This window comes from Micropterus salmoides, unplaced genomic scaffold (assembly GCF_014851395.1).
Source record: "Micropterus salmoides isolate LMB-PRFRI ecotype aquatic unplaced genomic scaffold, ASM1485139v1 Ms_hic_scaffold_20, whole genome shotgun sequence".
Lineage (NCBI taxonomy): Eukaryota > Metazoa > Chordata > Actinopteri > Centrarchiformes > Centrarchidae > Micropterus > Micropterus salmoides.
In genome coordinates this window covers 31,904,490-31,931,771 of record NW_024041151.1, presented here as the reverse complement: position 1 = coordinate 31,931,771, position 27,282 = coordinate 31,904,490, and the positions used below count along the sequence as shown (strand labels likewise).

Genomic DNA, 27,282 nt, shown 5'->3' with positions numbered 1-27,282 from the left:
TGAGAATGAGCTTTTTATTTTATTGAAAGTCACCACATGTAGAATGTTTCTTTGATTACATCTTTTAAATTATATTGATTAAAGTCATGTGAGCCTCCTGTTGTTTTGGAACCAACATGTTCAGACTGTACCCACTGTAGAAGTAGTGATGCTTTGTAGTGATGGGCTAAAGCTACCACTGTTTACAGAAGAAGCTTCCAAAATCAGTGTCTATCAATGTGATCAGATATGAGCCTACCAGGTACAGCAAGGGCTTGAGATGGCCAACTTCTGAGTGACATGGTTTGCATTCTGTTGGACAATCAAATTAATAATTTCAAATGGACTAATTTTGTACTACACACAAGGCCGATGAGTTCAATTAGAAACTGAAGTACGGGTTATTTTTGAGGCAGGTGTTTTGCCTTACTCTGATGGCACAAGCTTTGATTAGTGAAAAAAACCAAAACAATTGTGTTTATACTTGATTTAGGCTATGCGCTGTTTTCACTCAATCCATCTTGGTACAGTGTTTTTGGAACTAGCACAGGGAGTAGGGAATCCAGACTCTTACAGAAATTTCAATGGCTCTCTGATTGGTTCACTAGTCATGGAGGTTTTGGTTAGTGCCAGTTGTACTGAAAACAGCAATAACCATTTAAAGTTATTCATGTTGTAGATGATGGGCAGTGCTTGAGTAGTTTGCTTGGTTTCTACTGAAGTGGTAGCTGACACACACAGAAAGTTCTTTACACTTGATTTTTGAAGTCACTGGCATAAACCCCAGCCAGGATCAACCCTAATGTCCTCCGGTCAAACAGATGTCTCCTGGGTACTGTACAGGTTAATGTGTTGACGTGTACAGCTTAACCCATAAATATGTTGGAAGCAGTGGAACCGTAGGAGAGCTGAAGGCAGAATTCTGTGATTTTTTCTGGAAGGTGTGTGGCCTCACTCCCCCTTGTAGTGAGGACACCTCTTCTCCTTGAATGCAGCCAAGCCCTCCAGTCGATCTTTAGTTGGTATCACCTTGAAAAAAAACCCCAACACATATATGTCAGTACTAAATAAGATGAACTCTTGATCTTCAGTCTCAAGTCATTGCTTACTGCATCCGTTAACCCATTTCCACAGGGAAACCCTGCTATATTTTCACACCTTAAACTAATTGTAAAAAAAACTTCTCAGTGGAAGACAAACTACAGCCTCTCAAATGATCATAATGCTGAATCCACACCTCTCAACAAAACTAAACATTAGAACCTTCTAACTGAACATTAAAAGCTTCATGATGGGAGGATTTCATATCGTTAGACCGCAATTCCAACCAAGCTTGTTGTGGAGCTAGCTCAGCAACCATCTCCTCTGTGATTCACGTCAGTTTGTGTGTTTGCTGCTGCCGTATGTAAATTTAGCTGATTCATGGTACGCATGTGAAAAAAAAAAAAAAAAAAAAAAATATCAATTACTTGGTAACACTGGCTCCTCCTACTGCTCCTGATGCCATCTGCAATAATCCACCGCTACCTGAACAAAACAACCAAACAGAGCCAGAAGCAGTCTCTAACGCAGTTTCACAATTGCAGCCCCCTTCCTTGCGCATGCTCTCACTCAGTCAAGCTCAGTATCTTCAGCAAACACAATGTCTGAGAAACAACTAGCAGCAAGTAACTGCCCAGCCCTCCTTTGCCAACAACAACATGTCGCACAAAAAACCTCCAGCCGGAGTTTTGGGCTCATTATGTTCGATGCCATGGCGCTCAATGCCATGGAGCAGTGTTGGGCAAGTTAGTCAGGAAATCTAACAATGACGTGGGTAGAGTAGCCAAAAACTGTACTCAAGTAAAAGTACTGTTACTTTGCAAAAAGTGAGTTTTTGGTTGAACAGCCGATCAGAAGTAGTTCAGTCAACTCTGTGTATGTTGAATATGATCATCATCATCAGAAAAAGAAAAACACACATCAAAGGTGCGCGGATATTACAATTCACCACGGCAGCAACAGGTAAATAATGCAGAGCCTCCATTTTAATCGGGTGGAGCTACAAATATGAATGTGTGCAGACCATGATTGGCTATTTATGTTAAAACCCAGGAGTGGGGAAAGGATACATAATACATAAACAATATTACTTTTTATACAGCGTTGCTCATTCATCTTTTAGGCCTACCAGAGTGGAATTTCCCAAATGAAGGATAAAGTGCTAGACTTCTCCTACAGCCCATTACATTCATTTTAAATAGGCCTATTTATTCAGCTGTAACCTGACAATAACTAAAGTTGAAAATATTAAATCAAACAGTAAATCAATCAAAAATAAATCAATCAATCAAACATTGATAGCAGCTAACCCTGAATTTCCTCAGGGAAATGAAAATTGGTGTCCATAGGTTTATGAATGCAGATCAAACGCTGGGACGTACACAAACTGCAGCACATGCTTTATTTGCTTCAAACTGACTGTAAAGTTTTAGACGTTTATTTTACATTTAAAAAATCTTGCTCATTTCGTATTTAATGAAATGCTGTCCAAACATGTTCAGACTATCCAGCTAATACTGAAAAACTACATTAACTTGTCTCAGCTGCACCACAACCATCTGCATCATATCTAATTAATAACTACAATATGAAAGATTACCGTTTGTTGATCAGTTTTATTCTCATTAGTTTTAACTACTGCAGTAATGAAGCCCACGGTAAGTGTTTCAGTCACTGTTTTGAAGAAGGAAAGTGTAGCCTCTAGATTTTATTCAGTGCTGAGGATAAATCCTCTGGATGCTCTTGGTTCATAGGCCTACATTGATGATAAAAGCGGTCATGTTCAAGAGCATGTTCGGGTAAAAACTAATGGCCTATCTAACCTATCTAAAGTTTCTAAAGACATGAATGCGTTCATGTATGTGCTCTGATATCGACAGTATAAATTAGGAAATGTCAGACGGCCGCTTCAAGCACCACAGGACGGAAGGACTCGGAGAGAATCTCAGCGTTTGTTGAAGTAAACCATCTCCCGAGGAGGATAGGTTCACAGCATCAGTTGCCATGGCTACTGATCTATCTGATCTCAATCTCTGAAACAGCGTTTCGGGCTGAACATACAGTTTTCACAAATCCTGCTTTCTGAAATGGGGCCCAGGCAATACTGTGTATTTTTAAATACAGTCCATGCTGGGTATCCATCAAGTGAGATTACAAAATTGTACATTAATATTATAGTGTCTTACTTATACTCTAATAAGTATTGTAAGATTGCTTAAAAACAAATTATTTTCTTGTTGTCCCTGATTAAATTATGATTTGGCAAACAAATCAAATTAGGAGATAATTCTGTGATGTTTCATAATTTATTGCCTATTAAATACAGATGTGTTCTCTTCTTCAGGTTTACCTGAGGAAGATCATCTGTGGTTGAAACATTACATCAGTCAAATTCAAATAAAATAAGTGTAGTTTTTTTTTTTTTGACTAGTTATATACAGGGTGCTCATACACTGTCAGCTTGAATATTTACATTAAGGCAGAAAGCAGAAGGAGTTTTTAAGCATGATATACTGTGTGTAGCTATTTATTATTAAACATATTAGCATTAACACAACAGACACTGCTCTCGGTCATCTCAGCTTCACCACAGTGTAGCCAAATGTCTTCACAACCTGATCCTGCTGCACCAACATGGTCTCGGGGCATCAGATACGGGACCAGAAATCAGAAATGAGGACCGTTAGTTTGGAACACCACACTGTTTCAGAAATACATCACTTCTGTCAGCAGCCTAGTCTCCACCCCTCAACTACCGTAACATTAAACAAACTGGTGTGAACCTGCAGGAAGCTGGGACAAGAGCAATGAAAAACAGGAGGGTTAGCAATTATGGTCATGGAGAGAAGTAGTAATGAAGGCAAGGCATTTAATTGACGTGACAAGTGACCAACTCACGGAAACACAGCCACTTTCCTTCATTGTTTCTGCGTGCTCAGGCAAGTACCCCGGACTGCAGTGTGCAGATCGCGGTGGTGCTCAACGTGGGCGCCAAACGTCCAACCCCACCCCCATTAAAGAGAACACATGCGCAGAAGAATAATACGATGTCACACGCGGCACGCTGTCGTACGGAAGTAAACAAAGAGCCCAGGGGTTATCTCGGGTTAGCTCATACTTGCTCCTATTATAGCCTGCTTAAAAATATGTCTGTCTATAAGAAAGCATAAATTCAGACGGTAGACAGACGAAAGACCCATTCTGACATCATTATTCTATTGTTTTGACAGCCCCAAATGTAACTCAACAACAACATGTGACCCCCCCCCCCCAACGTTAGGCCGTATCAGCATGCACAGAGACAGAGAGAGTCAGTGACTACTGAATTGTCCCTAGTGCAAAACTGTAATCAAAACATTTAAGTATAAATGTTGTCAGTCAGTGTCTAGTCAGTGTATTTGCTGCACAAACAGTTAACAGTCCGCCGCAAAGTAGCGACAGAATAACACAACACTGCTACAGACATCAGTCATTCTGTGAACTGAGTAGTTCGATAGCAACGTCAATCAAGCGCTTGAATAAAGCTATTAATCAAGAGAAGAAGCAGCAGCAGGAGAAAGAGTCGGAGTCACGCGTAAGTTCATAAGCAACAATCAACTGAAAAACTTTGGCCATACATATAGTTTGCGGATTGCTGGATGTTATAGTTGTGTCCGTGACGTAACGTATATGTATGTGATGAAACCTGCAATGACTAACACTCAAAACTGCAACAGCGTTTAAATTTGACATTTTTTGGCAAATATTAGCTAAAGTTACCTATAGAAATGTATGGCAGCAGACTTTGACCTAAGGAACACATCAGTGTCTTTTTAAAAATAACACATGCTCTGTATAGCCTACCGTACTGAGCAAGTCTCTTGTTGCGAACAAAAGACTGTCTGAAACAAAAACAAATCTAAACACAGTATGGGAGCAGATCAAGAGTATGATTTTGTTCTGTTTTTGCTTTCAACACAGGGTACGTTGGAAGAGGAAGGCAAGGTGAGCTGCAAATACAATTGCTCATTATTTTGTGTGCGCGTCCATGTGTCGCTGGGCTGGCACATACACAGGATCAGTGTTGGGCAAGTTACTTCCAAAATATAATACATTATGACTATATTTACTGTCATTTCAAAGTAATTAGTTATATTCCAATATTAGAAGCCATTGCCATGGTTACTCTCAATAGAGCTGCCGTTTACTCACGGAGACTGTCTCATTTCTCCCACTGCCTGAATCCAAGTATTCTGCCGAAGCCTCCCTCCACTGCTCGTTTGGGTGGGTGATTTGCAGGCTGATAAACATCCCACCCCTCCTGTGACCCAGGGTTTGACTGTATGTGTATTCAGAGCCAGTGAGCAACGGACTTTCAAAATAATAATTGCCGCTGCATTAACATGCGATAAAATAATTGTCGGCATTACGCATTAATGAGCCCAGGGCTATTCATTTTGTAAATATTATAAATACTTCATTTCATTGAGCATATATACAGTTACTAGCCAATCATACTAATAATACTGTTAACTTTTCTCATGAGACAGACTATACCATATTGACGGGCTGAAAGATCTGTGTACATTAAGTTATAGCATTTCCTGTAAAGAGATCAATAATGAACGCGGGTGACTTCTACATCATCTTTACTAAAACAAACACAGTTTAAACAATTAAACACAGACAAATACAAGGTTTGATAAGTCATCACACATGGCTTCACTCGTGCTCCACAAAAGAGGCAAAGACCTTTTTTTTTTTTTTTTTTTAAATACAGTCTATGGCCTCCACGGGGCTTCTCAGAAGGGCATTGCTCAATGTGGCCGGGGTCAAACTAACGCCACCCATGCTGAGAATTTCCCGGATCTGCACACTGCAGTCAGAGGCTTCTCTGCTGTGGTAAACTGCAGTCAGCTGATTGTTTTCTTTTGTTGTTTTTGTGGTGTGGCAGTTATTTGAAGAGAGGAGCTGCAGAGCGCCCTCTGGTGGGCAAACTATGTAACAACCATGACATAAGTCAATGATCGGCCTCTGCATGTGTAAATATTATTTCATTTAAATTCATATCATGCACAAACCAGCCATATTGCACATATTTGTTGTTAATTGTTAATCATTGTTATTCTATATTTTTATATTTTGTCAATTTATATATTTATGTACACTGTATTCTCTTCGTTGTAATACGTCTGTATAATTCAAACCCGGACTAATGCACATGTAAATATCTGCCACGTTGTTCTTTCTCTGCAAACAGTTGGATTATTTTTCTCTATTCTTTTTTCATTCTGATATAACTTGCATCTGTTTATTCCAGTTTTTATATATCTCTACATTTATGTAAGTTAACTGTATATTTGTCTACGTGGAGCACCTTATCACCAAAGCAAATTCCTCGTACATGTAAAAACTACTTGGCAATATACTCTTTCTGTTTCTGATTTTGATTCTAAATGCCGATATAAATGCAATTAGTTCATATCAGCCGGCCAATGTTCTTCCCATTCAGTCAGACATTTCACAAATGTGGCACAAGTCTTGGCTAGGCTGACAACCAAATGTAGATTTCATACAGCAGTTCAAATTGTAATTGAATTACTCACCTGGGCATAACATGCCTCTTCAATTGCCAGACCTGTTAATAAATCCACCTGAAAGAGAATGTTGCATATCTTTGTGAATGTTCACACAGCAGCTGAAAATATCTAGATTAATATTTTCTCCTCATACATGACTAATCAGGCCTGGAATCTCATCATTTCAAGGGCAGGGCCACTTGACATTTGACCTTTGTGCCCTCAAAAAAAGGCCAAAGCGGCAAGGCCATCAATTCAATTCTATTTATATAGCGCCAAATCACAACAACAGTTCTCTGAGCGCTTTTCATAAAAGAGCAGGTCTAGACCATACTCTGTGATGTTACTTGCAGAAACCCAACAGTTCCCACCAATAGCAAGCAGTAGGCGACAGAGGCAAAATCTTCCTTTTAAGAGGCAGTATCCTTGAGCAGAACCATGGCTCAGGATGGGCGGCCATCTGCCTCAACCGGTTGGTTGATGAATCCTCCATGTGCGCCAAAGTTAGTCATGGAGTTCCACAAAGATCTGTCCTCGGACCAATCCTCTTCACTTTATATATGCTTCCTTTAGGCAATATTATCAAGAAACACTCCATAAACGTTCATTGTTATGCAGATGATACTCCGTTATATCTATCGATCAAGCCAGATGATACTCTTCAGTTAGCTGAACTTCAAATGTTTCAGGATGTTTCAGAATGTTAAAACCTGGATGACCTGTAATTTTCTAATGTTAAACTCAGATAAAACTGAAGTTATTGTTCTGGGGCCTAAGCACCTCCGTGATGCATCATCTAAAGATATAGTTTCCCTGGCCTCCAGCACCACCGTGAGGAATCTTGGAGTTATCTTTGATCAGGACATGTCGTTTAACTCTCACATTAAGCAAATTTCAAGGATCGCCTTTTTTTACCCAATTAATATTGCGAAAATCAGGAACATCCTGTCTAAAATGGATGCAGAAAAACTAGTCCATGTGTTTGTTACTTCTAGGCTGGATTACTGCAATTCCTTGTTATCAGGCTGCTCAAAAATGTCCATTAAGACTCTTCAGCTGATCCAGAATGCTGCAGCATGTGCTCTGACAGGTGGTCAGGCACCATATTATCTTAAAGAACTACCCCACCAGAGCACTGTGCTCCCAGAATGCAGGGTTGCTTGTGGTTCCTAGAGTCTCTAAAAGTAGAATGGGAGCCAGAACGTTCAGCTATCAAGCTCCTCTCCTGTGGAACCAGGTTCCAGTTTGGGTTCAGGAGGCAGACACCATCTCCACATTTAAGAGTAGGCTTAAGACTTTCCTCTTTGATAAAGCTTATAGTTAGGGCTGGCTCAGGTGAGTCCTGAACCATCCCTTAGTTATGCTGCTATAGGCCTAGACTGCCGAGGGACTTCCCATGATGCACTGAGCTCCTCTCTCCTCTCCTTTCTCTCCCTCTGTATGCAACCTCATCCCATTAATGCATGTTATTAACTCAACTTCTTCCCTTTCCAGTAGTCTTGTGCTTTCTCGTCCCTCTCTTCTCTCCTATCACTTCCTGCAGGTGTTTCTGGCTCTGGAGCTGTGGAGTCTGGATCTGTGTTGCGAGTCACCTGCTGCCCCAGTGTTCCTCCTCGACACCCTCTGCTACAACAACTATTGTTATTAGTCCTATTGTTATTATAATCATTAACATTACGATTATTATCATTAACACTACTGTAAATATCTGTACCATTATTCATTTAGTCTATAGCAACATCACCTTTACTGTCTGTACGTCTGTGTAGATATTGTGTAGGCTGCCTCCCTCCACTCTCTCTCTCCTTCACCCCCAACCGGTGGAGGCAGATGGCCGCCCACCCTGAGCCATGGTTCTGCTCGAGGTTTCTGCCTCTTAAAGGAAGTTTTTCCTTGCCTCTGTATATATATATATATAATTTTATTGAATTGAATGACTGGTCTGCTGATCATCTGGAATTCACACCTGTTTTTCTTTCACATTACTCCCTATTCCAACAACCAATCATAGTTCTTTTCAGTGTGGAGGTGGAAGGTGAAAGACAGGTGTCCATATAAGCCTGCCACTCTCCATCAGGCCATGATTGTGATGACATCACCTCCAAGCAGTGCCATGGGTGGAGAAGACACTCCAAAAGATGATAAGAGTTTTGCAAACTGAAACACTGTTATGAAAATAGCAATACAGCAAAACAGCCAGCAATGGTAAAAGATTTACCTCTATCCCCTGGTTGATTGCCAGTTTTGCCATCCTTATTGCAATTGGACCCTGTGGAGCAAACATCCAAGACCTTTTTAAGCTTACAAGGTGTGATATAAATGAATGAGTAAAATATTACAATTATTATATAAAATGAACAAAAGCTGTTTATTAAGTCAACATTAAATTCCTTTTTTGTTTTTCCCTTTATGTATAATTTCCTTGATACACATCAGTGAAATGGTCTTGTTACCTGAGGGTTGATCTCACGGGCGAGCTCCAGAGCACGCAGGTAGGCAGCATCTCCACTCTTATTCTGTTCCACAGAATGACTGACGAGAGCCAGACGACATGCCTCTGTTCCATCCACCACCCGGGCAGCAAAGATGAGCTCCTTAGCAAGAGAGACACCAATCACCCTGGGGAGACGCTGTGTACCACCTGCACAGGAGAGTTGGGAAACCTGGATGGAACATGGCCTCAACCACAGACCCTGAACACCCTGCATCTCCCCTTGTGATAAAAACTTATGGATTAGCCAATAATAATAATAATGAATAAATTACTGAAGTTTTCAGCTACTGTAGAAATATGACGGCGCAACATGGCGATGTCCGTGGAAGGGGGACCCGCAGTGTATGTAGACAGAAATGTCTCATTCTAAGGTAATAAAAACATAACGGTTTATTACGCAAGGGCTTTATACACCAATGAAAACATATTTATGCAGATTTTCCCATTAATTAACAAGACTATGGCGGCCTGGCACAGTCTAATTTTTTCCGCCATAGTTTCAAAATTAACTGAAAATGTATTATCATTAAAGATTTCTAACGTGTTTTGCTCAACTGCTGTAAACTCACGCACTCACACATCCGACTTGAGACAACCACTTTTCTTTTGAGGCAATTATGGTAAAGTTAAGGGTTTGAACAGTGTTGAATGTTTCCACTGTCACTGGTTTGTGAGAACGCCTTCAAACTAGGCTCTAAATTTCACTCTAGAGCCTTTATAATAAAGCAGTTAAAAAGGAGCAGAGCGAGCTGACAGGCAGGGTTAACGACAAGTGATACAGTATGAGCGTCTTACCTCAAGAGAGGCTATTAAGTGTTAATTGTACACAATACGAGCACAACATACAATATAATTTATCAAATTGCGTTGTTGGTGAATGTTGAGCGAGGATACACATGTGACAATGTGGTTTTCAATATGGAAATAAGATTAACTAGATTAGGAATTAAGAGGATTAGTATTAAACATGTTACATGCGTCCATTAAAAGTAAAATAAAATGTTAGAGGCATTACTTACAAATAATTCTTTGAATTAGGGTTACTGGAGAAACAAATAAATCAGTTGACTTTTTTGCTGTTTCATTACCATTTACATCTATACACCGTTTATGAAATTGTTTACTAGGGCAAAACATTTTTAACAGGAGTGTAATGTTCTTCATTGATCTACCGTCTTTATTTTGCTTTTAAAGTGCACCAAATTAATGCACTTAGCTTTTAATGTACAAATTTTTCTTCCAGGTGGCCATGCCTCCGGAACCCCACTAGAGGGTCGATGTCCACCCACCATAGTCTCACAAAATCCTGTGGGAAACGCTGGTTATGGATATTATATTGCATTTCTGTCACTAGATCCTCCTTTGATAGGGATTGTGAAGCTCAGTAGCATCTCATGGCACTGGACAGCAGCTCTCAAGATCACGTGTATTTCACCAAACAGATCCATGTGTACAGCCTAGTAATTTCCTCTGTATAAATATACTTTTAACCCTTACTTTTTGAAGTCTTGATGTGTACATACAAAACATAAGTGGAAATCATATATTTTAAAAAAAAGAAATCCAACCTTACCTGCTCCAGGAATAATTGCAAGTTTGGTCTCAACTAGTCCCATTTTTGCAGTATTGGCTAGAGAAATCAGTATAAGGAGCAGAATTACTACTTGCACATAAATACTACTACTACCACCACTATTATTAGTATAGATATATTATAACATACAATAAATACTAAATATTTGTTAATTAAATAAAACATCAATAGGTATACATTCGGTACTGACTGAAACAGAAACATGAAAAACAGCTATAGAAGTATTCTAAAATATTAAGCTCCCTTTGTAAATAGGCCAAAATCATTTAGAATCAGGGTAACTGTAACTAGACAATCATAAACAATTGTGTAGCTCTCTTTCTGCATCAATAATGCCATTTATAGCCACAAAGAAGGCTGTCACAACACAGAAAAATATTCATCTAGTCACACACTTAATTAAAGCTGCAAGCAGTGTTGGGCGGGCCCTTGCACATGTAGGTGTGAGGCGGCCGCGTTGCAGATTCTGGAGTTCTGCCCGTGCAGCTGTGTTATGCGCTTGAGACGCTGCAAGAAGGCGTTAATCATCACTTCCTGTGTCCCTTTTGTGGTGCTGCAGAGCACTTGTCGCTACGACTACAAGTGGATATTGGCGTGTAGATGTGTTCGGGGCAGGACAGTTATCAAGCACACAAAGTCTGGTACAGATTTGAGCATGAGCATCATTAAGTCATGACGACTTCCTGTTTCACAGCAAAGCATGGAACTTCGCCAAGGATACATCCTTGAAGGAAAACTCACACTCATTACAACATGACATCATCGATGTGTTAAGAGTTTTCTGGGATAGTTTTAAAGTAGATATAGCCAACCTGCAAAAAGTGGTTCACACAACATAAACATAGACACTTCCTGTAGCCAGCAGGTGGCGCTGTGACTATGGGTGAATTTTGGCTTGTAGATGTGTTCAGGGCATGACTCTTATCAAACAAGTAAAGTTTGGTGCAGATGTGAGTATGTAGACTGAAGTTATGACAGATTCTTGTTTTATGGCAAATCATCAATTGTCGACGCCACGGGCACGCCTTTCCAAGAAAACACACTGTTTGTACAACTTTTAATCTTCAATGGGTTTAGAGTGCACAGCACAAATCTGAAATCGGTCGGACTAAATCCCTAGGAGGAGTTCGTTCAAGTATGGAGTGTGTAAAAAAATCCAAAAATGACCATTAAATCCAAAATGGCTGACTTCCTGTTGGGTTTAGGCAATACCTCCAAGAGGCTTTTTTGTACTCTGGACATGATACACGTACCAAAGAAATTTCGTACACATAGGTGAAACGTGCCGCAGGGGCTGCTTCGTTGAAGGTAATTTCCTGTTGCCAGCAGGTGGCGCTATGTTCTATGACAAACACGTTTATTAAGAGTCCCACCCTGAACACCTGTACAAGACAACATTCACCCACAGTCATAGCGCCCGAAGCAGCCCCCGCCGCACGTTTCACTTACATGTATGTCCAGACGAACCAAAAAGCTTCTTGGAGAGATTCCCTGAACCCAACAGGAAATCAGCCATTTTGAATTTTATGGTCATTTTTGGATGATTTACACACTCCGTACTTTAACAAACTCCTCCTAGAGAAATAGTTTGACGGACTTGAGATTTTCGCTGTCTGGTCTAATCCCACTGGTTATTAAAAGTTGTACAAACGGTGAGTTTTTGGCCTAGGGTTAGAAAAACAAGTTGTTAAGCTGCCATATGAGCAATAAATTACTGCAAGTGAACCATTATGAATTTAGAGGAGATATTTCCTTATTTTTCTGATGATGAAGAAATGATCCGACCAAGTGATTCCCCTCTGATTACTTTACTGTGCTGGAGTTGTGCTCAGCTGTCTGAAGGAGGGAGGACCTCAACAAGCTTTACAGATCTCACATGATTTTATATGTTGTTTTTGTTTGTGTGTTTAGTTGTGATGAAGATGTTTGATATCAGTAGATATTAACTTATAGGTGGTACACAGACAACCTACACATCTCATTCATTTTAAATGGCTTCATCTGTTAGCATCAGCTGTTTCTATTCTCTGTTTGCTCGGCTAATAAACATTAGCAGTGTTTTGTACATAGACCAGAAGTAGACTTGTCTTTAACCTCAAAATAATGTCCACTGAGCCTTACATGCAATTCTGATGTCACAAGCAAGGGCCATTTCCAGGCCTCCTCCTAAGGCAGCTCCATCAATTGCGGCAATTGTTGGTATTGGCAGGTTTCCTGAAAAAAAAACAAAAAAACAACAACATGGTGCCAATGAAGAGACACAAAATGATGATTTTTTTTCTTCTTCACAAAAATAAATCAAATAAATTAAACCAACTACATCAGACAAGTACAACCACTCAAGTACATTGTTGACTAATGTATCTCTTTCACTTCTTTCTTCTTCTTCTTCTATAGCGCAACACAAGAAGTGTGAGCGTAAACATGCATTGCCATCTACTGTCTAGAATGCATCAAAGTAAATTAATCTACAATGAATTCATAAACAGTCACTGGATTCCATCATTCTTATAGCACTCATTACATACCCAGTTCTGTGATGAGTGCTCTCGCTTTGGCCACAAACGGTCCCACTTCACTCTGGTGCATCTTGGCCCTCTCTTTCAGGTCTGCACCTGCACACAGAAACAAAGCATCTGCATCACCTGTGGCTTCCTGAAAAATAGAGCACAGTGTGGTATCTGACAATACGTTAATATACAGGTTTCTGAATATAAATACACATTACAGAGTCAAGATCTCAATATGAAATATTATACATAACATGATGCATGAACATTTAATTGGCAAAATGTATGAAGACCGCGGATTGAAATGGAAAGACGTTCCAAATAGCAGATTCCACCAGTCAAAAAGCCCTCCTGTGAAATCTGTCTGAATTTTTGCCAGATTCCATTTGACTTCTTCTCAAAATTCCATGTTTTCTGTTTGAATTTTTCTGAATTCTGTGTTTTGCAATTTCAGCACATTTTGGCATCAGAAAGAGTGTGTAATCATGTGGTGTAAGTATAAACAATTCAAATAGAAAACATAAAAAAAATGTCATCAATATCAGTGAATTTGATCGTGCAAATATTCATAGAGATATTTAAATGAGAGTTACTTGTAGAGAAAACTCACAATGAATGTAAGACAACTGTAAGATAATAAAATACTATAATATTTAATAGGGAGCAATTCACCATGAATGTATTGTTGGAGTGCATGCAGTGCTGTAAATTATCCTGTTAAATAGGTTATTAAGTTACCATAGTGGACTACCAGAAGTTTCTTTCCACGGGTCATCTGCAGGACAGCCTCCGTATTAGGGGTTGACCAATAATCAGCCTGGCCAATTATCGTGGCAGATATTCAGCATTTTTCCAATAATCTGCATCGGTCATTTAAAAAAAACCAGATAGATTATATATATATATATATATATATATATATATATATATATATATATATATATATATAAAGAAAATGCGCTCCTTTGGCTCTGATGCAGCCGCCTCTCTCTGTACTCACCACTCGGTGGCCTCGAGCAATGTCCCACCAACAGTACTAGCTGATTTGTTACAAGTCACAAGTAAAAGCCTATCAACACAGAATATAGTGTGGAAGTAGCCAATAGAACAAGAGAGCCATCATGCTGCAGCCCCTCCCCTCCTCTCACAGCAGAGCTCCCAACATGCTCAGTTCAAAAGGCCACTGTGAACTGTGTAGGGAAGAAGGGAACAAGAGTTCATCAATTCGAACTGACAAAGGCAGATTACCCATCAGCCATTTTGCCTCATACAAGCGGCAAAAACTAACAATGGAGTAGACAAAAGAGTTTATATATAATATATATATGTAATTACTGTCGTTGTAACTAATGTAATCATTATTTATGGGATAAATTCACAGGTTAGGTTACCTAAAAATAACAATGTTCAAATAAATCGTTTTAAGAATGATGCTGCATATCTTCTAAATGAATTCAATCACATTCATTCACAAGTTACATACATTTCAATGGAATAGAAATAGATTTCTATAACTTCTTCTAAGTTTTGTAGTGTTATCAGCTTTTGTTTTAATACATAGTCAATATTTAATTTCAATACAGAAGCAGCGGGTATCCAGGGTGTTTACATTGCCTGGGTAACACACTGCGGAACGGAAGTCTGCTTTGATGATGTTGCAGGGTGTTCCAATGGAAGAATTTTGTCGAGGGAAGTTCCCTTAACTGACGTTCGCTGAGCAGGGAGCACGGAGTACTGTTTATATACACTGTGGATCAGAACGCAGCCACACACGGAACAACTGTATGTTTGTCTACGTGTAGTACCTTATCACCAAAGCAAATTCCTCATATGTGTAAAACACTACTTGACAATAAAGCTCCTTCTGATTTTGATCTGAGTAATGGTTTAACATTTTAAAGTAATTCAAGAAACATCTGGCTCATAATGTAGCCTACAGAACATTCTCTGATTATAAAACTTGTAAGCACTTACTCACAAATAAACTACATAAGTATTATGAAAGGGGGCTGTCGCTTTATAATTCTCAATAGACATTACGTTACGTTACGTTAGTGTACAGTTGTGGTTATAGCACTTGCTTTTAATGTGCTTTTATTTATATAGTTCTAAAGCAAAAATCTTCGTTAAAAAGTTAAACATTTTATAGTTCATACCTACTTGGCAATAAATCAGATTGTGAGCTTATTGTTTTGGGTGATAAGGTCTGGCTGTTATCTTGGAGCAACCTCAGCAGTTATTTGCACTCTTGGTTTTGGATGATGCTGGCTAAGAGAACACTCTTTTAGTTGCGTTAGCAAATACGTTAAATGCAATAGTAAATCAGTGAATTATAAGAGTAGCCTACGCTGTCTTGTCTTCTTCCCTGGTTTCCCCCTGGTGTTGATACTAGTGTTCATTCTGAATAGTAAACCTTGTTTGCTTAATGGTAACGTTAGCTAGTTAGGCTGCGTGTTGGAGATCGGTAATTCACTTGAAATATATTTAATTTGTTAAAATGTTTGGTTCGGGGGTGGAAAAAAACAATTGTTTAATAATTAACAGATTAGTTGACTACGAAAATAATCATTAGTTGCAGCCCTAATGACCTTACTAACAAAAATAATTTTATTTACACATTTTCACAGCACGGTCCATACTTCATGTACCGGTACACATATGATTAGCAGGTGTTCTCCAGTGCTATATATGGTTACAGAGGAAGTCACGTTTAACATCTTCGTAACCAGTCCAAAACGTTCGATAATTCGGAGCCGCATCTCGCTACCTCCGGCCAATGTGCACCACAAAACTAACATGGCATTATGGCACGAGGGCCCGCCCAACGCTGCTTTCAGCTTTAATATTTCTCCTGTCTTAGCTTCTCTGCACTGGCTCCCTGTAAAATCCACAATGGAATTTATCTCTTAATGTTCAGGAACCATCTTATCTTAAAGAGCTCATAGTACCTTACTATCAACTAGTTTGTTGAGGTGGACATTTTAGACAGAGAAGATGGATGGTTTGAAAGAGGTGTCAAGGAAGCCATCTACACCCGGGTCGAGAAGCCGTCATTGAACCGAGGAGGGGGGTCTACGCCACCACTTACAATGCGGTCCTTTCATCACTTCCCAGGAAACTCAACAAACGTAACCTACTGGCCTCAGGTGAAGATACCAACAATGACCCCACTGAGGTTAAATAGCTGAGTTTCCCTGCCAGTCAGTCAGAACTGAAGAAGTCTTTTGGATGAGGGACGAAACGTCTTCCAGTATCTTCAACCAAGTCCAGTTGCCCTTGATTTTAACCTTCGTTGGACATCCCTTAGTTATGCTGCTATAGGCCTAGACTGCTGGGGGGATTTCCTATGATGCACTGAGCTCCTCTCTCCTCTACTTTCTCTCCCTCTGTATGCAATCTCATCCCATTAATGCATGTTACCAACTCGACTTCTTCCCTTTCCGGTAGTCTTGTGCTTTTCCTCCCTCTCCTCTCTCCTCCTATCACTTCCTGCAGGTGTTTCTGGCTCTGGAGCTGTGGAGTCTGGATCTGCGGTTGCAGGCTTCCTACTGCCCCTGTGTTCCTGCTCGACTTCTGCTGCTACAATTATTAATATTAGCCCTATCATCATCATCATCATCAGAATTACTAGAATTATCAGTACCATTACTAATTTTCTGTCTGTCCCAAAAACAAATAATCTTTTTTGTGAATTAGCACTATATAAATAAAACTGAATTAAGCTGAATAATGCAAGGGAAAACACAGATTTTTATAAACTGTGCATTGTTGAAATCATAGGGCAATAAACAAGGTCACAGTACCTGCACAGAAAACCCCAGGAACCAAACTACATAAAATGACACTGCGCACTTTGTTATTCTTCTTGATATCCTCCACAGCCTCAAACATCTGAAAGACAAAACATTTATTTCTATAAAATTGCACTTAACATTTCTCACTTTATTTTACAGAACAAACATATAATAAACTGGAGCATATATTAAGACAAAGTCAGGCATCAGAAAGTATAAGCAAGATCAAAAAAAAACTAAACCTGAGTGCTTGACGCCAGTTAAAAGGTATACAAAAATATTTTTTTTGAGCTACTGACCACTTTCAATACACTGTTGATTCATCATAGTTAAGCTAAAATGAGGCTTCATAAAGTATCTGCAAACATACACATACATGGGTATTATGGGTAACCATAGTTTCCTGAGGCTCAGAGGAGCTGCCATGTACACATTGGAAATCTCAGTGTGTCATTCGGATCTGCGCGTCAAGTAAGTGGATTGGGTTGGCAGGTGGGTGAGAAATGAAGAAAAGAAATAAAACATACGACACAAGTATAAGAAACCACCAAGCTAATGTCTCTAAGGCTACGTTCAGACTGCAGGCCTTAATGCTCAATTCCGATTTTTCTTGTTTGACAGTTCACATTGTTGTTTAAATGTGGCCCATATCAGACTCCAGTGTGTACTGTCCCCAGCCTGAAAGTGACCCACATGCGCCAAAGAATATTACAAAGTCACTCACAGCACACTGTTGCAGGCTACAGAAGTAAACAAGGAGCCACAGATGTTAGCTCCGGTTAGCTCACAGGAGACTTTTTTTCCATTGTCCCTTGGGTCACATTTCTCCTAAGTTATGACAAGCGTTTACAACTTTCTGTTCTTTTCTTTACGGTTTCTGGCGCTGTACAACGCAACTGCCCCACAACTCACTCCCTCTGTCTCCCCCTCTATCCCCACTGTGTCCGCTCGGACAAATAGCATGCACATAACTCAGAAGAGAGCTCGCCGTCCGGTGGAGTTCAGGTGTAAGAAATGGCGAGGTAGAGGAGGAAGAGAGCCACGTGTTTAATTATGGCTTTTTGTGGAGCTTTTTCATTCAGCGCACTCCATTTACAGCAGAACAGCTGCTCTACAGTGACGTCAAAGTCGCATCAATACCGAGTGTCCACACTCAGGTCGGCATTCAAAAAGATCCGATCTGAAGTGGCCCAAATCCGAACTGGAAAAGATCAGATTCCAGGTGACTTGTCCTGTTCACACAGTTATAAAAAGATCAGATCTGAGTCACATACGAGCAAAAACAAAAAAAGAAGAAAAATCAGATTTGGGTAACATTGGCCTGCAGTCTGAACATAGCCTCTGTAACCCTAGTGCACACTAGCCTACAACCAACCCATAAAGCAGGTTTCCTTTAAATACAAGTTAAAGAGAAATACATACCATTTTGACCAGATTTTTGCTTATTGCATTTTTGGCCTTGGGTCGATTTATCCCAACAACAACAATACCTGAAAAACAGTGTTACAACATACAGATTAACAGGGACACACAGGTACATTACTGAAGAGCAGCTTATCACCACTGGAAAACATAAGCAAAGACCCCATCATGAAAACTGAAATGCTGTGTCCCAAATCCATACTGTACAGTAGATGTATATAGGATGTACAATAGGCTTATGATTGAAGGGATGATCAGCGATTGGGTCTTCATGCACCGATATTGAAGCTGTTTGAACCAACTCACTATCAGAACTAAGATGATATAAAAGTCTCCAGAATCTGCAGTGTTTCCCATTAATTGATTTATTTGTGGCGACACAACACGCCACAATATCAACGCTGACTGCCACATCCTGTATACTATTTAATATGAGTAAAATTGAGATTGATTGTGGAACTGCGCGCAGCACATAGATTCGCTCCACACCTCCGCTTACTCTCTCTCTCACACTCAGACGGAAATGGAGCCATGTGTTTATAGAAAAACTAAATAATTCAAGTAAATTCTGAGAAGTTAGTCTATGTTCTTAACACAAAGCTGTCAATGTCAGAGACCCACCTTCAAATAAGTTATAAGCAAGCATGGAGCCTAGCTAATAAGGAGAGCTATGTTAACGTTAGAATACAGCTGTTACTGTACATAGTCAGTATCGACTGCACGTATGTATCAGGTAACATTATGTATAATTTTAAATAAGCAACAGAAGCTGTGTAGCGCACAGAAGCCGTTGTAAGGGTTACTATCCATAGAGCTCCTACCATTTACTTGAGGAGCGCTCGTCTCCCTGTCTGTTCACATGTGGGGTCAAGTGACTATGGTGACTACACACGCTGAGTGTCACTTATCGTCTGAAAAGACATTAATTCTGTGGGAAACACTGTACTGTGCATTTACAGATGTTTCTGGTGGTTTGATCAGACAATATGAAAATAGAGAAGATCGCCAAGCCTAATGTACAATATACTAATAGTATTCTGTTGTTGTTTTTATGCAGGGCAGAAATATGGTTCACGCAAGTACAGCTTCAAGCTATGTGAGATTGACTCCCAAAGACAGCCTTTGTTTTTAACCTGGAAACTAAAGTCTCACTCTTGGACAATTCTTGCTCAAAATCTTGTGAGAGGCGAGTTGGAAAAGCTGGTGGAAACGAGGGAGAGGAGAATGTTGTATACGTAAAGGAACTAGCATTAGCAAGATGTTATCTCCTAACGTTACTCCAACAAAACAAACTCCTCTCTCCAACTCTGCCACTCGTTTCCACCAGTATCTTCCTGGAACAACTCACCTCTCACAAGATTTCAAAATGAGAATTATCCTTGAGTGAGACTTCAGTTTCCTGTTAAAAACAATGGATGTCAGCAGGAGACCTCCGAAGGGATCCTTCCCATGATCTTATCAGATACTTGATATAACAGTCTGAGCCTGTCAGTCGCAAAAAGAAGCACTTTTTTGGATGCCACTTTGATCTACTGCACGGATTCCAAAACCGTTTGTACCTACTAGTCATTTAGACAACGAAATATGTGAAAATAGCCCAGGTTTAAAAATACTAAAATATCAATTAAGCAGATTAGGCATCAGCCATGACATGATCCATCTACCTCTCAAATCAGGAAGTAGTATCAGTTGACTCAGAGACAGTGGAACACAGTTCAGTGCTGTGAATATGGTTTCAGTTTACAAGTGTTTTTGCACACGTTAGGCATGTTGGTTTATGCACATCTGAGACAGACATCTCAAACCTGTACAAATAAAACAAAAGTACTTGCATGGAGATTAAAAGTCAAATGATTTAGGAAAACTGTCTGATTTATTATCACTCTACAGCCTGCAACTGTATACAGCAGCTTTCGGCAATAGGCAATATCATCTAGCCCGTGGCCAAATTGCTTTGATAGCAGAAAAATAAAAAATAAATAGATAGCGGCTGGTGCTGAAATAGATCTCAGTGATGACAGCTACAGTGACTCACATAATCTCGTGATTGTGCCTACAAAATTAAAGCGCAAGAACGTTTTTTGCAGCAATGCTTTATGTCGAGTTTATTAAGAGCTTTTACTTTGAAGAGTTATGAAGGACTTTCACTAGACACACACACACACACACACACACACACACACACTGCAGCACTATTGTGAGCCTATGCAAAAGTGTCCTTATTATTCAATTTGTATAACAAGTAGAAAAAATATATATCCGCAGTTCGACCTTGCATCCTTCCTATCAGGAGTCCCGCACAGTACCGACTGAGCTAAGCGTGCACGCAAGTTTACAAGGATTTGAAATAATTGGACTTAGTTCTGGCCCGCCATGAAAAACATTTGGCTCGATGCCAGACTTGATGCCGGCCGCTACAGGAACCACCTGCTGACTGAGCTCAGGGGGCTGTGGTACACGTCACAGCGCACCCTCTACTCTGTTGATGGAAGGGGCTCCCTTTCTGTTTGCATCTGGACGGCTGTCCATCCATCATTTCACGGTCACTTTCCGTTTGTTGGAACGCTAACGTGACTATCGTTTCAACAATAACACCAGGGGCTAGTTCAAAACGCAGCAGAATCGGTGGTGCCTTTTCACCCTGTTGTGTACGCAAGCGCACTGCATTTCCCTGCCTTTTTACCGTTGTGTTTACAAACTTGTCGCAGCTGATTGGGTAACAACTGTGCCACGCCCACCAAACAGAAGAAAACATACCTTGAAGCCCGTTGCGGAACGTTGCACAATGTTGCAAGGAAACATGTCCTTCAATCCGAAAACGTTGGAAACCGTTTTGAGATTGAACTCGCCCCAACTGCAACAGTTGTTACAGACTGTACTGGAACTTACCGGCGTCTTCTCCGTCCAGGTATCTCACGCGCAGGTCATCCTTGGAGTCTGCGCTGTACTGTCGTGTCACCGCTACTTGGCCGTTCAGGCGAGAAGAAGACCAGACTTGCGCGGAGAAAACCTGCCGTCTCGAGCAGGAGACGGTCGCTGCGTGCCCGTGGAAGGCTTGCCACAGAGCTCTGCGTCCCATCAGGACCGCCATGTTGAGGAACTGCAGTGCTTTTGACTTTCAACTTTGAACTCAGTCACGTGCTGTCGTCACATGACTTATTTGCAGCCTATACCAATCAAATTCTCCAAATACGCTACATTTTGGATGTTTAAAAATAATCGATGTTGCTTGTGTGCAGATGTATCGCAAACACATTACCCTTCAAGTCCTAAAGCAGATAACAGTTCCACTCGTCATTTCTGATGCACAATCTTTACAAAAGTAACATGTTAAAACAACTGTGACAAGATGTCTAAAGTAGTGGTTAGAGGAAAATTCCCGAAGCAAAGGTCCGGAACAGGGGCGTTTCCAGGCTCTTGAAACATTGGGGGCTTAGCCCAGCACAGAAATCTTTCATGTTTTAGCCCCCCCTCACCCATTTCTGCCTACCCAAAGTAGGTCTATAAAGCAACAGTAAATTATGTACATAGCATACATTTATTATACATTTTATAATTACTATTGATAATAATTAGATAGAATAATTAGATTTTGAATTTTCGCACATTTGGAAAATTATGATAGACGCAAGAAACAGCTTGAGCAGAGGGGCCCACTAGCCCAATGTCAGTATAGGCCTATGGTTTATGGGCTGATCATTGGCCCATTTTTAAAAAACAGGCCAATATAAATAAATATTTTTTTATTGAGAGAATTTTGCTATAGGGACAATTCAGAAGTCGCAGATACACCCTGAAGCTGTAAGCAATGCGATCTCTCTTTCTCTTTTCTTGCTCCCTCTAAATGCAATGAAATAATCATAAACATATACACATCAATAGTCAGTTTTCACATCAAACTCGAGGGCTAATAAATAATAACTACTCTAATAATAAATTCAAATTTGAAGTAAACTAAAATAAATTGCTTAATTTCAGAAAAAAATGAAATTAAAAGTGTAGCTTGAAGTGTAGTCTTAACCAATTTTGTTACGAGGTCGTGTTGTGGGTGGACAGAGAGGACCCAAATGCAGCACTCTGAGGGAAGGAGGTTTATTGAGGGAAAAAGGGTGAGAGGGACTGGAGTGGAGGGAGAGGAGGACGTCAGGGAAACACAGGCACGGGGAACCAAGGAGCCTGGGGGCCAGGGAGCTGGGGAACACTGGGGCCGAGGTAGCGAGGAACGGTGGGAGGACAGGGAGGACAGGGAGGACGCCGTGGGGGAGGTCCGAGGAGGAGAGGACCAGCCGACTGAACGGAGGACGAGGGTGAGTGAACCTGGGAGGGAAACAGACAGAGAGACAGGGTTAGGGATAACAGAGACAAAGCACGGAAAATGTGAGAATAAAACAAGAAACAGGAGAGCCTGAACGTGGGGGTGGCACCGGGTATGGAGCAACGACGATCAAGCGAGGATGGTATGGAGAACCAGGGTTGAAATACATTCAGTTATGAGGTGATTACTGGCAGGTGTGGCAGGCTGACGAGGTGGCTGATGAGATGCAGGTGCAGGTAGTTGGCTGGGCTCAGGAGCAGAGGGAGAGAGAGAGAGCACACAGGGGAGAAAACACAGGGAGGCAGGCAGAGAACAGAAAACGTCTCGGGTTACGTATGTAACCCTGGTTCCCCGAGAAGGGGAACGAGACACTGCGTCGGTTACGACACTATGGGAACGCCTATAGGCGAAGCAGGTCTGAACGTGAATGAAATCACTCCAATCCTATTGGCTTGTTGCTAGAATGGTAAGGTGTGACGGAATAACCAGAGGAGTATAAAGCACACCTGTACACACTCATCATTAGCTTAAACTATGAAGCAGGCGCTTCAGGCGGGGAGAGAGGTGCGGCGGGCCGACGCAGTGTCTCGTTCCCCTTCTCGGGGAACCAGGGTTACATACGTAACCCGAGACGTTCCCCTTCGAGGGAACTCGAACTGCGTCGGTTACGACACTATGAGAACGAGATACCCACTAAACCGTGCCGAATACCCCGCCTGCCCCAGTGTGCAATAAAGTGGCACGACTAAGAGGAGAGCGCACGAGTGCCAGGTGCCGAAGGAAGGTCAAGACTGTAAAACCGAATGAATGTGTGCGGAGTGGCCCAGCCAGCTGCTAAACAAACATCCTGCAAAGAGGCCCCGGAAAGGAGGGCTCGAGAGGCCGCCATGCCTCTGGTAGAATGAGCCCTCACAGCCACAGGTGAAGGCAAACGGCGCACCTGATAGGCCAGGGAAATAGTCTGAACAATCCAGTTGCTAATAGTATGTTTGGATGCAGGGAGCCCGGCCCTGGGAGACCCAAAACACACTAGCAGCTGGTCAGCCTTCCTCCAACGGGAGGACCTCAGAGTGTAAATACTCAGTGCTCTGACAGGGCATAGCAGATAAAGTCTGCCGTCACATGAGGTGGAGGATGAAATGCCTGCAGCACTGTGGACCCTGCCGCACAAGAAGGCACTTTAGGGATGTATCCTGAACGAGGGTGCAGGATAGCCCTAATATTCCCCGGGGCAAACTCCAGGCTTTGCGGGGACCAGCAGAGAACCGGTCCTGGAGGAACTCAAGTACCTGAACCACCGGGCAGGTAACAGGGTCCACCAACCGCTCCCTACACCAAGTGGAGAAAACACTCCACTTCAGGCCGTACATCCTCCGTGTGGACAGGGCCCTGGAGCTCAGGAGGGTCTCGACTGCTCCGGCTGTTAGACCCGCCTCTAGGTACTGTGCCCCCTCAGGGGCCAGACCCACAGTCGCCATATGGCGGGGCAAGGGTGAAGAACCCGGGGACAGCAGGTCTCTCCTCAGAGGGACCCGCCACGGCGGGCCGTCCAGGAGCGACATGATGTCCGAGAACGGGGCTATGAGCAGTAGGCCGACATTGTCCTGGCGGACCCGCTCCAGAACCCCGGGAGCAGAGCGATTGGGGGAAAAGCGTACAGACATAGCCTCGGCCACGAATGTACCATGGCGTCCAGACCCAACGGGGCTGGAGGAATGAGAGAAACCATAGCGGGCAGTGCGTAGTCTCTTGAGACACAAACAGATCCAAGTCCTACACCACTGTCTGATGTTTTGTCTTCTGCCGTGGTTCTCTGTCGACGTACTGCTGACGTACTGCGGTAAGCGTGTCGACTCATTTCCGTTTCCGGTGCTTGTGTGTTGGTACCGTGTTGTTGCTCTCGCTAAATAACAGTTACATTTGTTTGATTACAGCGGCCAACTGTTCGCTAAACACTTATTTTTTACAGTAATTTTGCCTAAGCACTCACAGTTCTTTCCATCTTTTAGTGACTGCTGTTCAATCCCATAGTTGTTCTAAAGTTTTGGTAACTGACGCTACAGTAATTTAGCTTAGCCGTTAGCGACTTTAGCTTAGCAGCTAGCGATGGCTTCTCCTTCTCCCTCTCTCTCTCCTACTTTCTCCTGCTCGGTGTGTCAGATGTTTAGTTACTCCTCTGCCTCCTTTAGCGGTAATGGTACATGTAATAAGTGTAGTTTATTTATAGACATGGAGGCGAGGCTCAGTGACTTAGAAGTCCGGCTCCGCACCTTGGTAGATCAGTCTTTAGCTACTGTAGCTAGCCAGTCCCCGGTAGTCGGTGCGGAACGGCCTGAGTTAGCCTCTAGTAGCCGTCCTCCGGCATCCCCTGTGCAGCCAGGAAAGGGGGGCTGGGTGACTGTCCGAAGGAGGAATAGTCGTAAGCATTCAAAGTCCACGGGGCATCATCAACCTGTTCACGTTTCTAACAGATTTTCCCCACTCAGCGACACACCCGCTGAGAAACCAACTCTGATCATTGGCAGCTCCATTTTGAGAAATGTGAATTTAGCGAAGCCAGCGGCCATAGTTAAGTGCATCCCTGGGGCCAGAGCGGGCGACATTGAGTCTTATTTGAAACTGCTGGCTAAGGATAAACGTAAATACAGTAAGATTGTTATTCACGTCGGCGGTAATGACTCCCGGTTACGCCAATCGGAGGTCACTAAGATTAATGTTGAGTCGGTGTGTACATATGCAAAAACAATGTCGGACACCGTAGTTTTCTCTGGACCCCTGCCAAATCTGACCAGTGATGACATGTATAGCCGCATGTCGAGGTGGTGTCCAGCAAACGATGTGGGCTTTGTTGATCATTGGCAGACTTTCTGGGGAAGACCTGGTCTGATCCGGAGAGACGGCATCCATCCCACTTGGGAAGGAGCAGCTCTCATTTCTAGAAATCTGGCCAAGTTTATTAGTGGACCAAATCCATGACAACCCAGAGTTGAGACCAGGAGGCAGAGTCGCAGTTTAACACACTTCTCTGCCCTTCTTTTTCAGCAGTTACCCACCCAAAACCCTACGCAGAGTCGCAGTCTAACACACTTCTCTGCTCCTCCATTTCAGGAGTTACTTAGTGAAAATCCTATAGTGACGGTGTCTGCCCCCCGACCATCGAAATTATTTAAAAAGGTAAACAGAAGAGGAGCTGTGCATAAAAACCTCATAAAAATTAAAACCACAAGAGCAATAGTGCAAACGAATAGGAGAGTTAAATGTGGACTCTTAAACATCAGATCTCTCTCTTCTAAAGGTGTACTAGTAAATGAACTAATATCAGATTATGATATTGATTTATTTGGTCTTACTGAAACCTGGCTGGGTGATGGAGAATATGTTAGCCTAAATGAATCCACCCCTCCCAGTCATATTAATACTCACATTCCTCGAGGCACAGGCCGAGGAGGTGGAGTTGCAGCTATCTTCGACTCTAGCCTACTAATCAGCTCTAAACCTAAACTAAACTATAACTCATTTGAAAGTCTTGTTCTTAGTCTTTCGCACTCAAGTTGGAAATCACTGCAACCAATTCTTTTTGTTATAGTGTACCGAGCACCTGGCCCGTATTCTGAATTCTTATCTGAATTTGCAGAGTTTTTGTCAACTTTAGTCCTTAAAACGGACAAAGTTATTATTGTAGGGGACTTTAATATTCATGTGGACGTTGAGAATGACAGCTTCAGTACTGCGTTTATCTCTCTGTTAGATTCCATCGGCTTCTCTCAGAGTGTTCATGAACCGACTCACTGTTTTAACCACACCCTCGACCTTGTTTTGGTGTATGGTATTGAAATTGAACATTTAGTGGTGTTCCCACAGAATCCCTCTTTATCCGACCACTGTTTGATAACTTTTGAGTTTGTATTGCTGAACTACTCGCCATTGGGCAAAAATTTCTATACAAGATGTCTGTCTGATAGTGCCATAGCTAAATTTAAGGATGCGATTCCATCAGCTCTAAATACATTATCTAGTCACAAAGTAACGGAGGACTCCTATGCTAATTTCAGTCCCTCCCAAATCGATCATCTTGTTGATAGTGCTGCAGGCTCGCTGCGAATGACACTCGACTCTGTAGCCCCTCTAAAAAAGAAAATACTAAAACAAAGACGGTTAGCTCCATGGTATAATACTGAAACTCGCAAATTAAAGCAAATATCACGGAAACTTGAGAGGAATTGGCATTCTACCAAAGTGGAAAATTCTCGTTTAATTGGCAAGATAGTCTTAAAACTTATAGGAAGGCCCTCCGTAATGCCAGAGCAGCGTACTACTCGTCATTAATAGAGGAAAATAGGAACAACCCCAGGTTTCTTTTCAGCACTGTAGCCAGGCTGACAGAGAGTCACAGCTCTATTGAGCCAAGTATTCCCATAGCTCTCAGTAGTTACGATTTCATGAGCTTCTTTAATGATAAAATTCTAGCTATTAGAGACAAAATTCACCAAGACCTGCCCTCAATTGGCACCGACTTATGTCTTAACTCAGGAACCTTAGAAACAGCTGTAGAACCAGATACATGTTTAGACTGTT

The 27,282-nt window shown here is 41.7% G+C and overlaps 1 protein-coding gene across 1 annotated transcript; it reads right to left on the bottom strand.

Moving 5' to 3' along the window:
• Positions 1–21,524, bottom strand: auh (AU RNA binding protein/enoyl-CoA hydratase). Its single transcript, XM_038734198.1, has 10 exons — positions 21,282–21,524; positions 18,393–18,460; positions 16,980–17,067; positions 13,195–13,281; positions 12,788–12,880; positions 10,646–10,702; positions 9,032–9,219; positions 8,797–8,847; positions 6,606–6,653; positions 1–1,008 (listed from the first exon to the last, which is right to left on the bottom strand). Exons 1-10 carry the CDS (start codon positions 21,481–21,483, stop codon positions 931–933), a joined length of 960 nt encoding a protein of 319 aa, XP_038590126.1. The 5' UTR covers positions 21,484–21,524; the 3' UTR covers positions 1–930.
• Between the last annotated feature and the right edge of the window lie 5,758 nt (positions 21,525–27,282).

Excerpts from the sequence above, each read along its gene's own strand:
- auh (XM_038734198.1), bottom strand. The coding sequence starts at position 21,483 with ATGGCGGTCCTGATGGGACGCAGAGCTCTGTGGCAAGCCTTCCACGGG. Across the intron at positions 10,703-12,787 it reads TTGTGACATCAGAATTGCAT|CCAATACTGCAAAAATGGGA; the intron begins GTAAGGCTCAGT and ends TGATTTCTCTAG. Across the intron at positions 6,654-8,796 it reads CAATCAACCAGGGGATAGAG|GTGGATTTATTAACAGGTCT; the intron begins GTAAATCTTTTA and ends ATTCTCTTTCAG.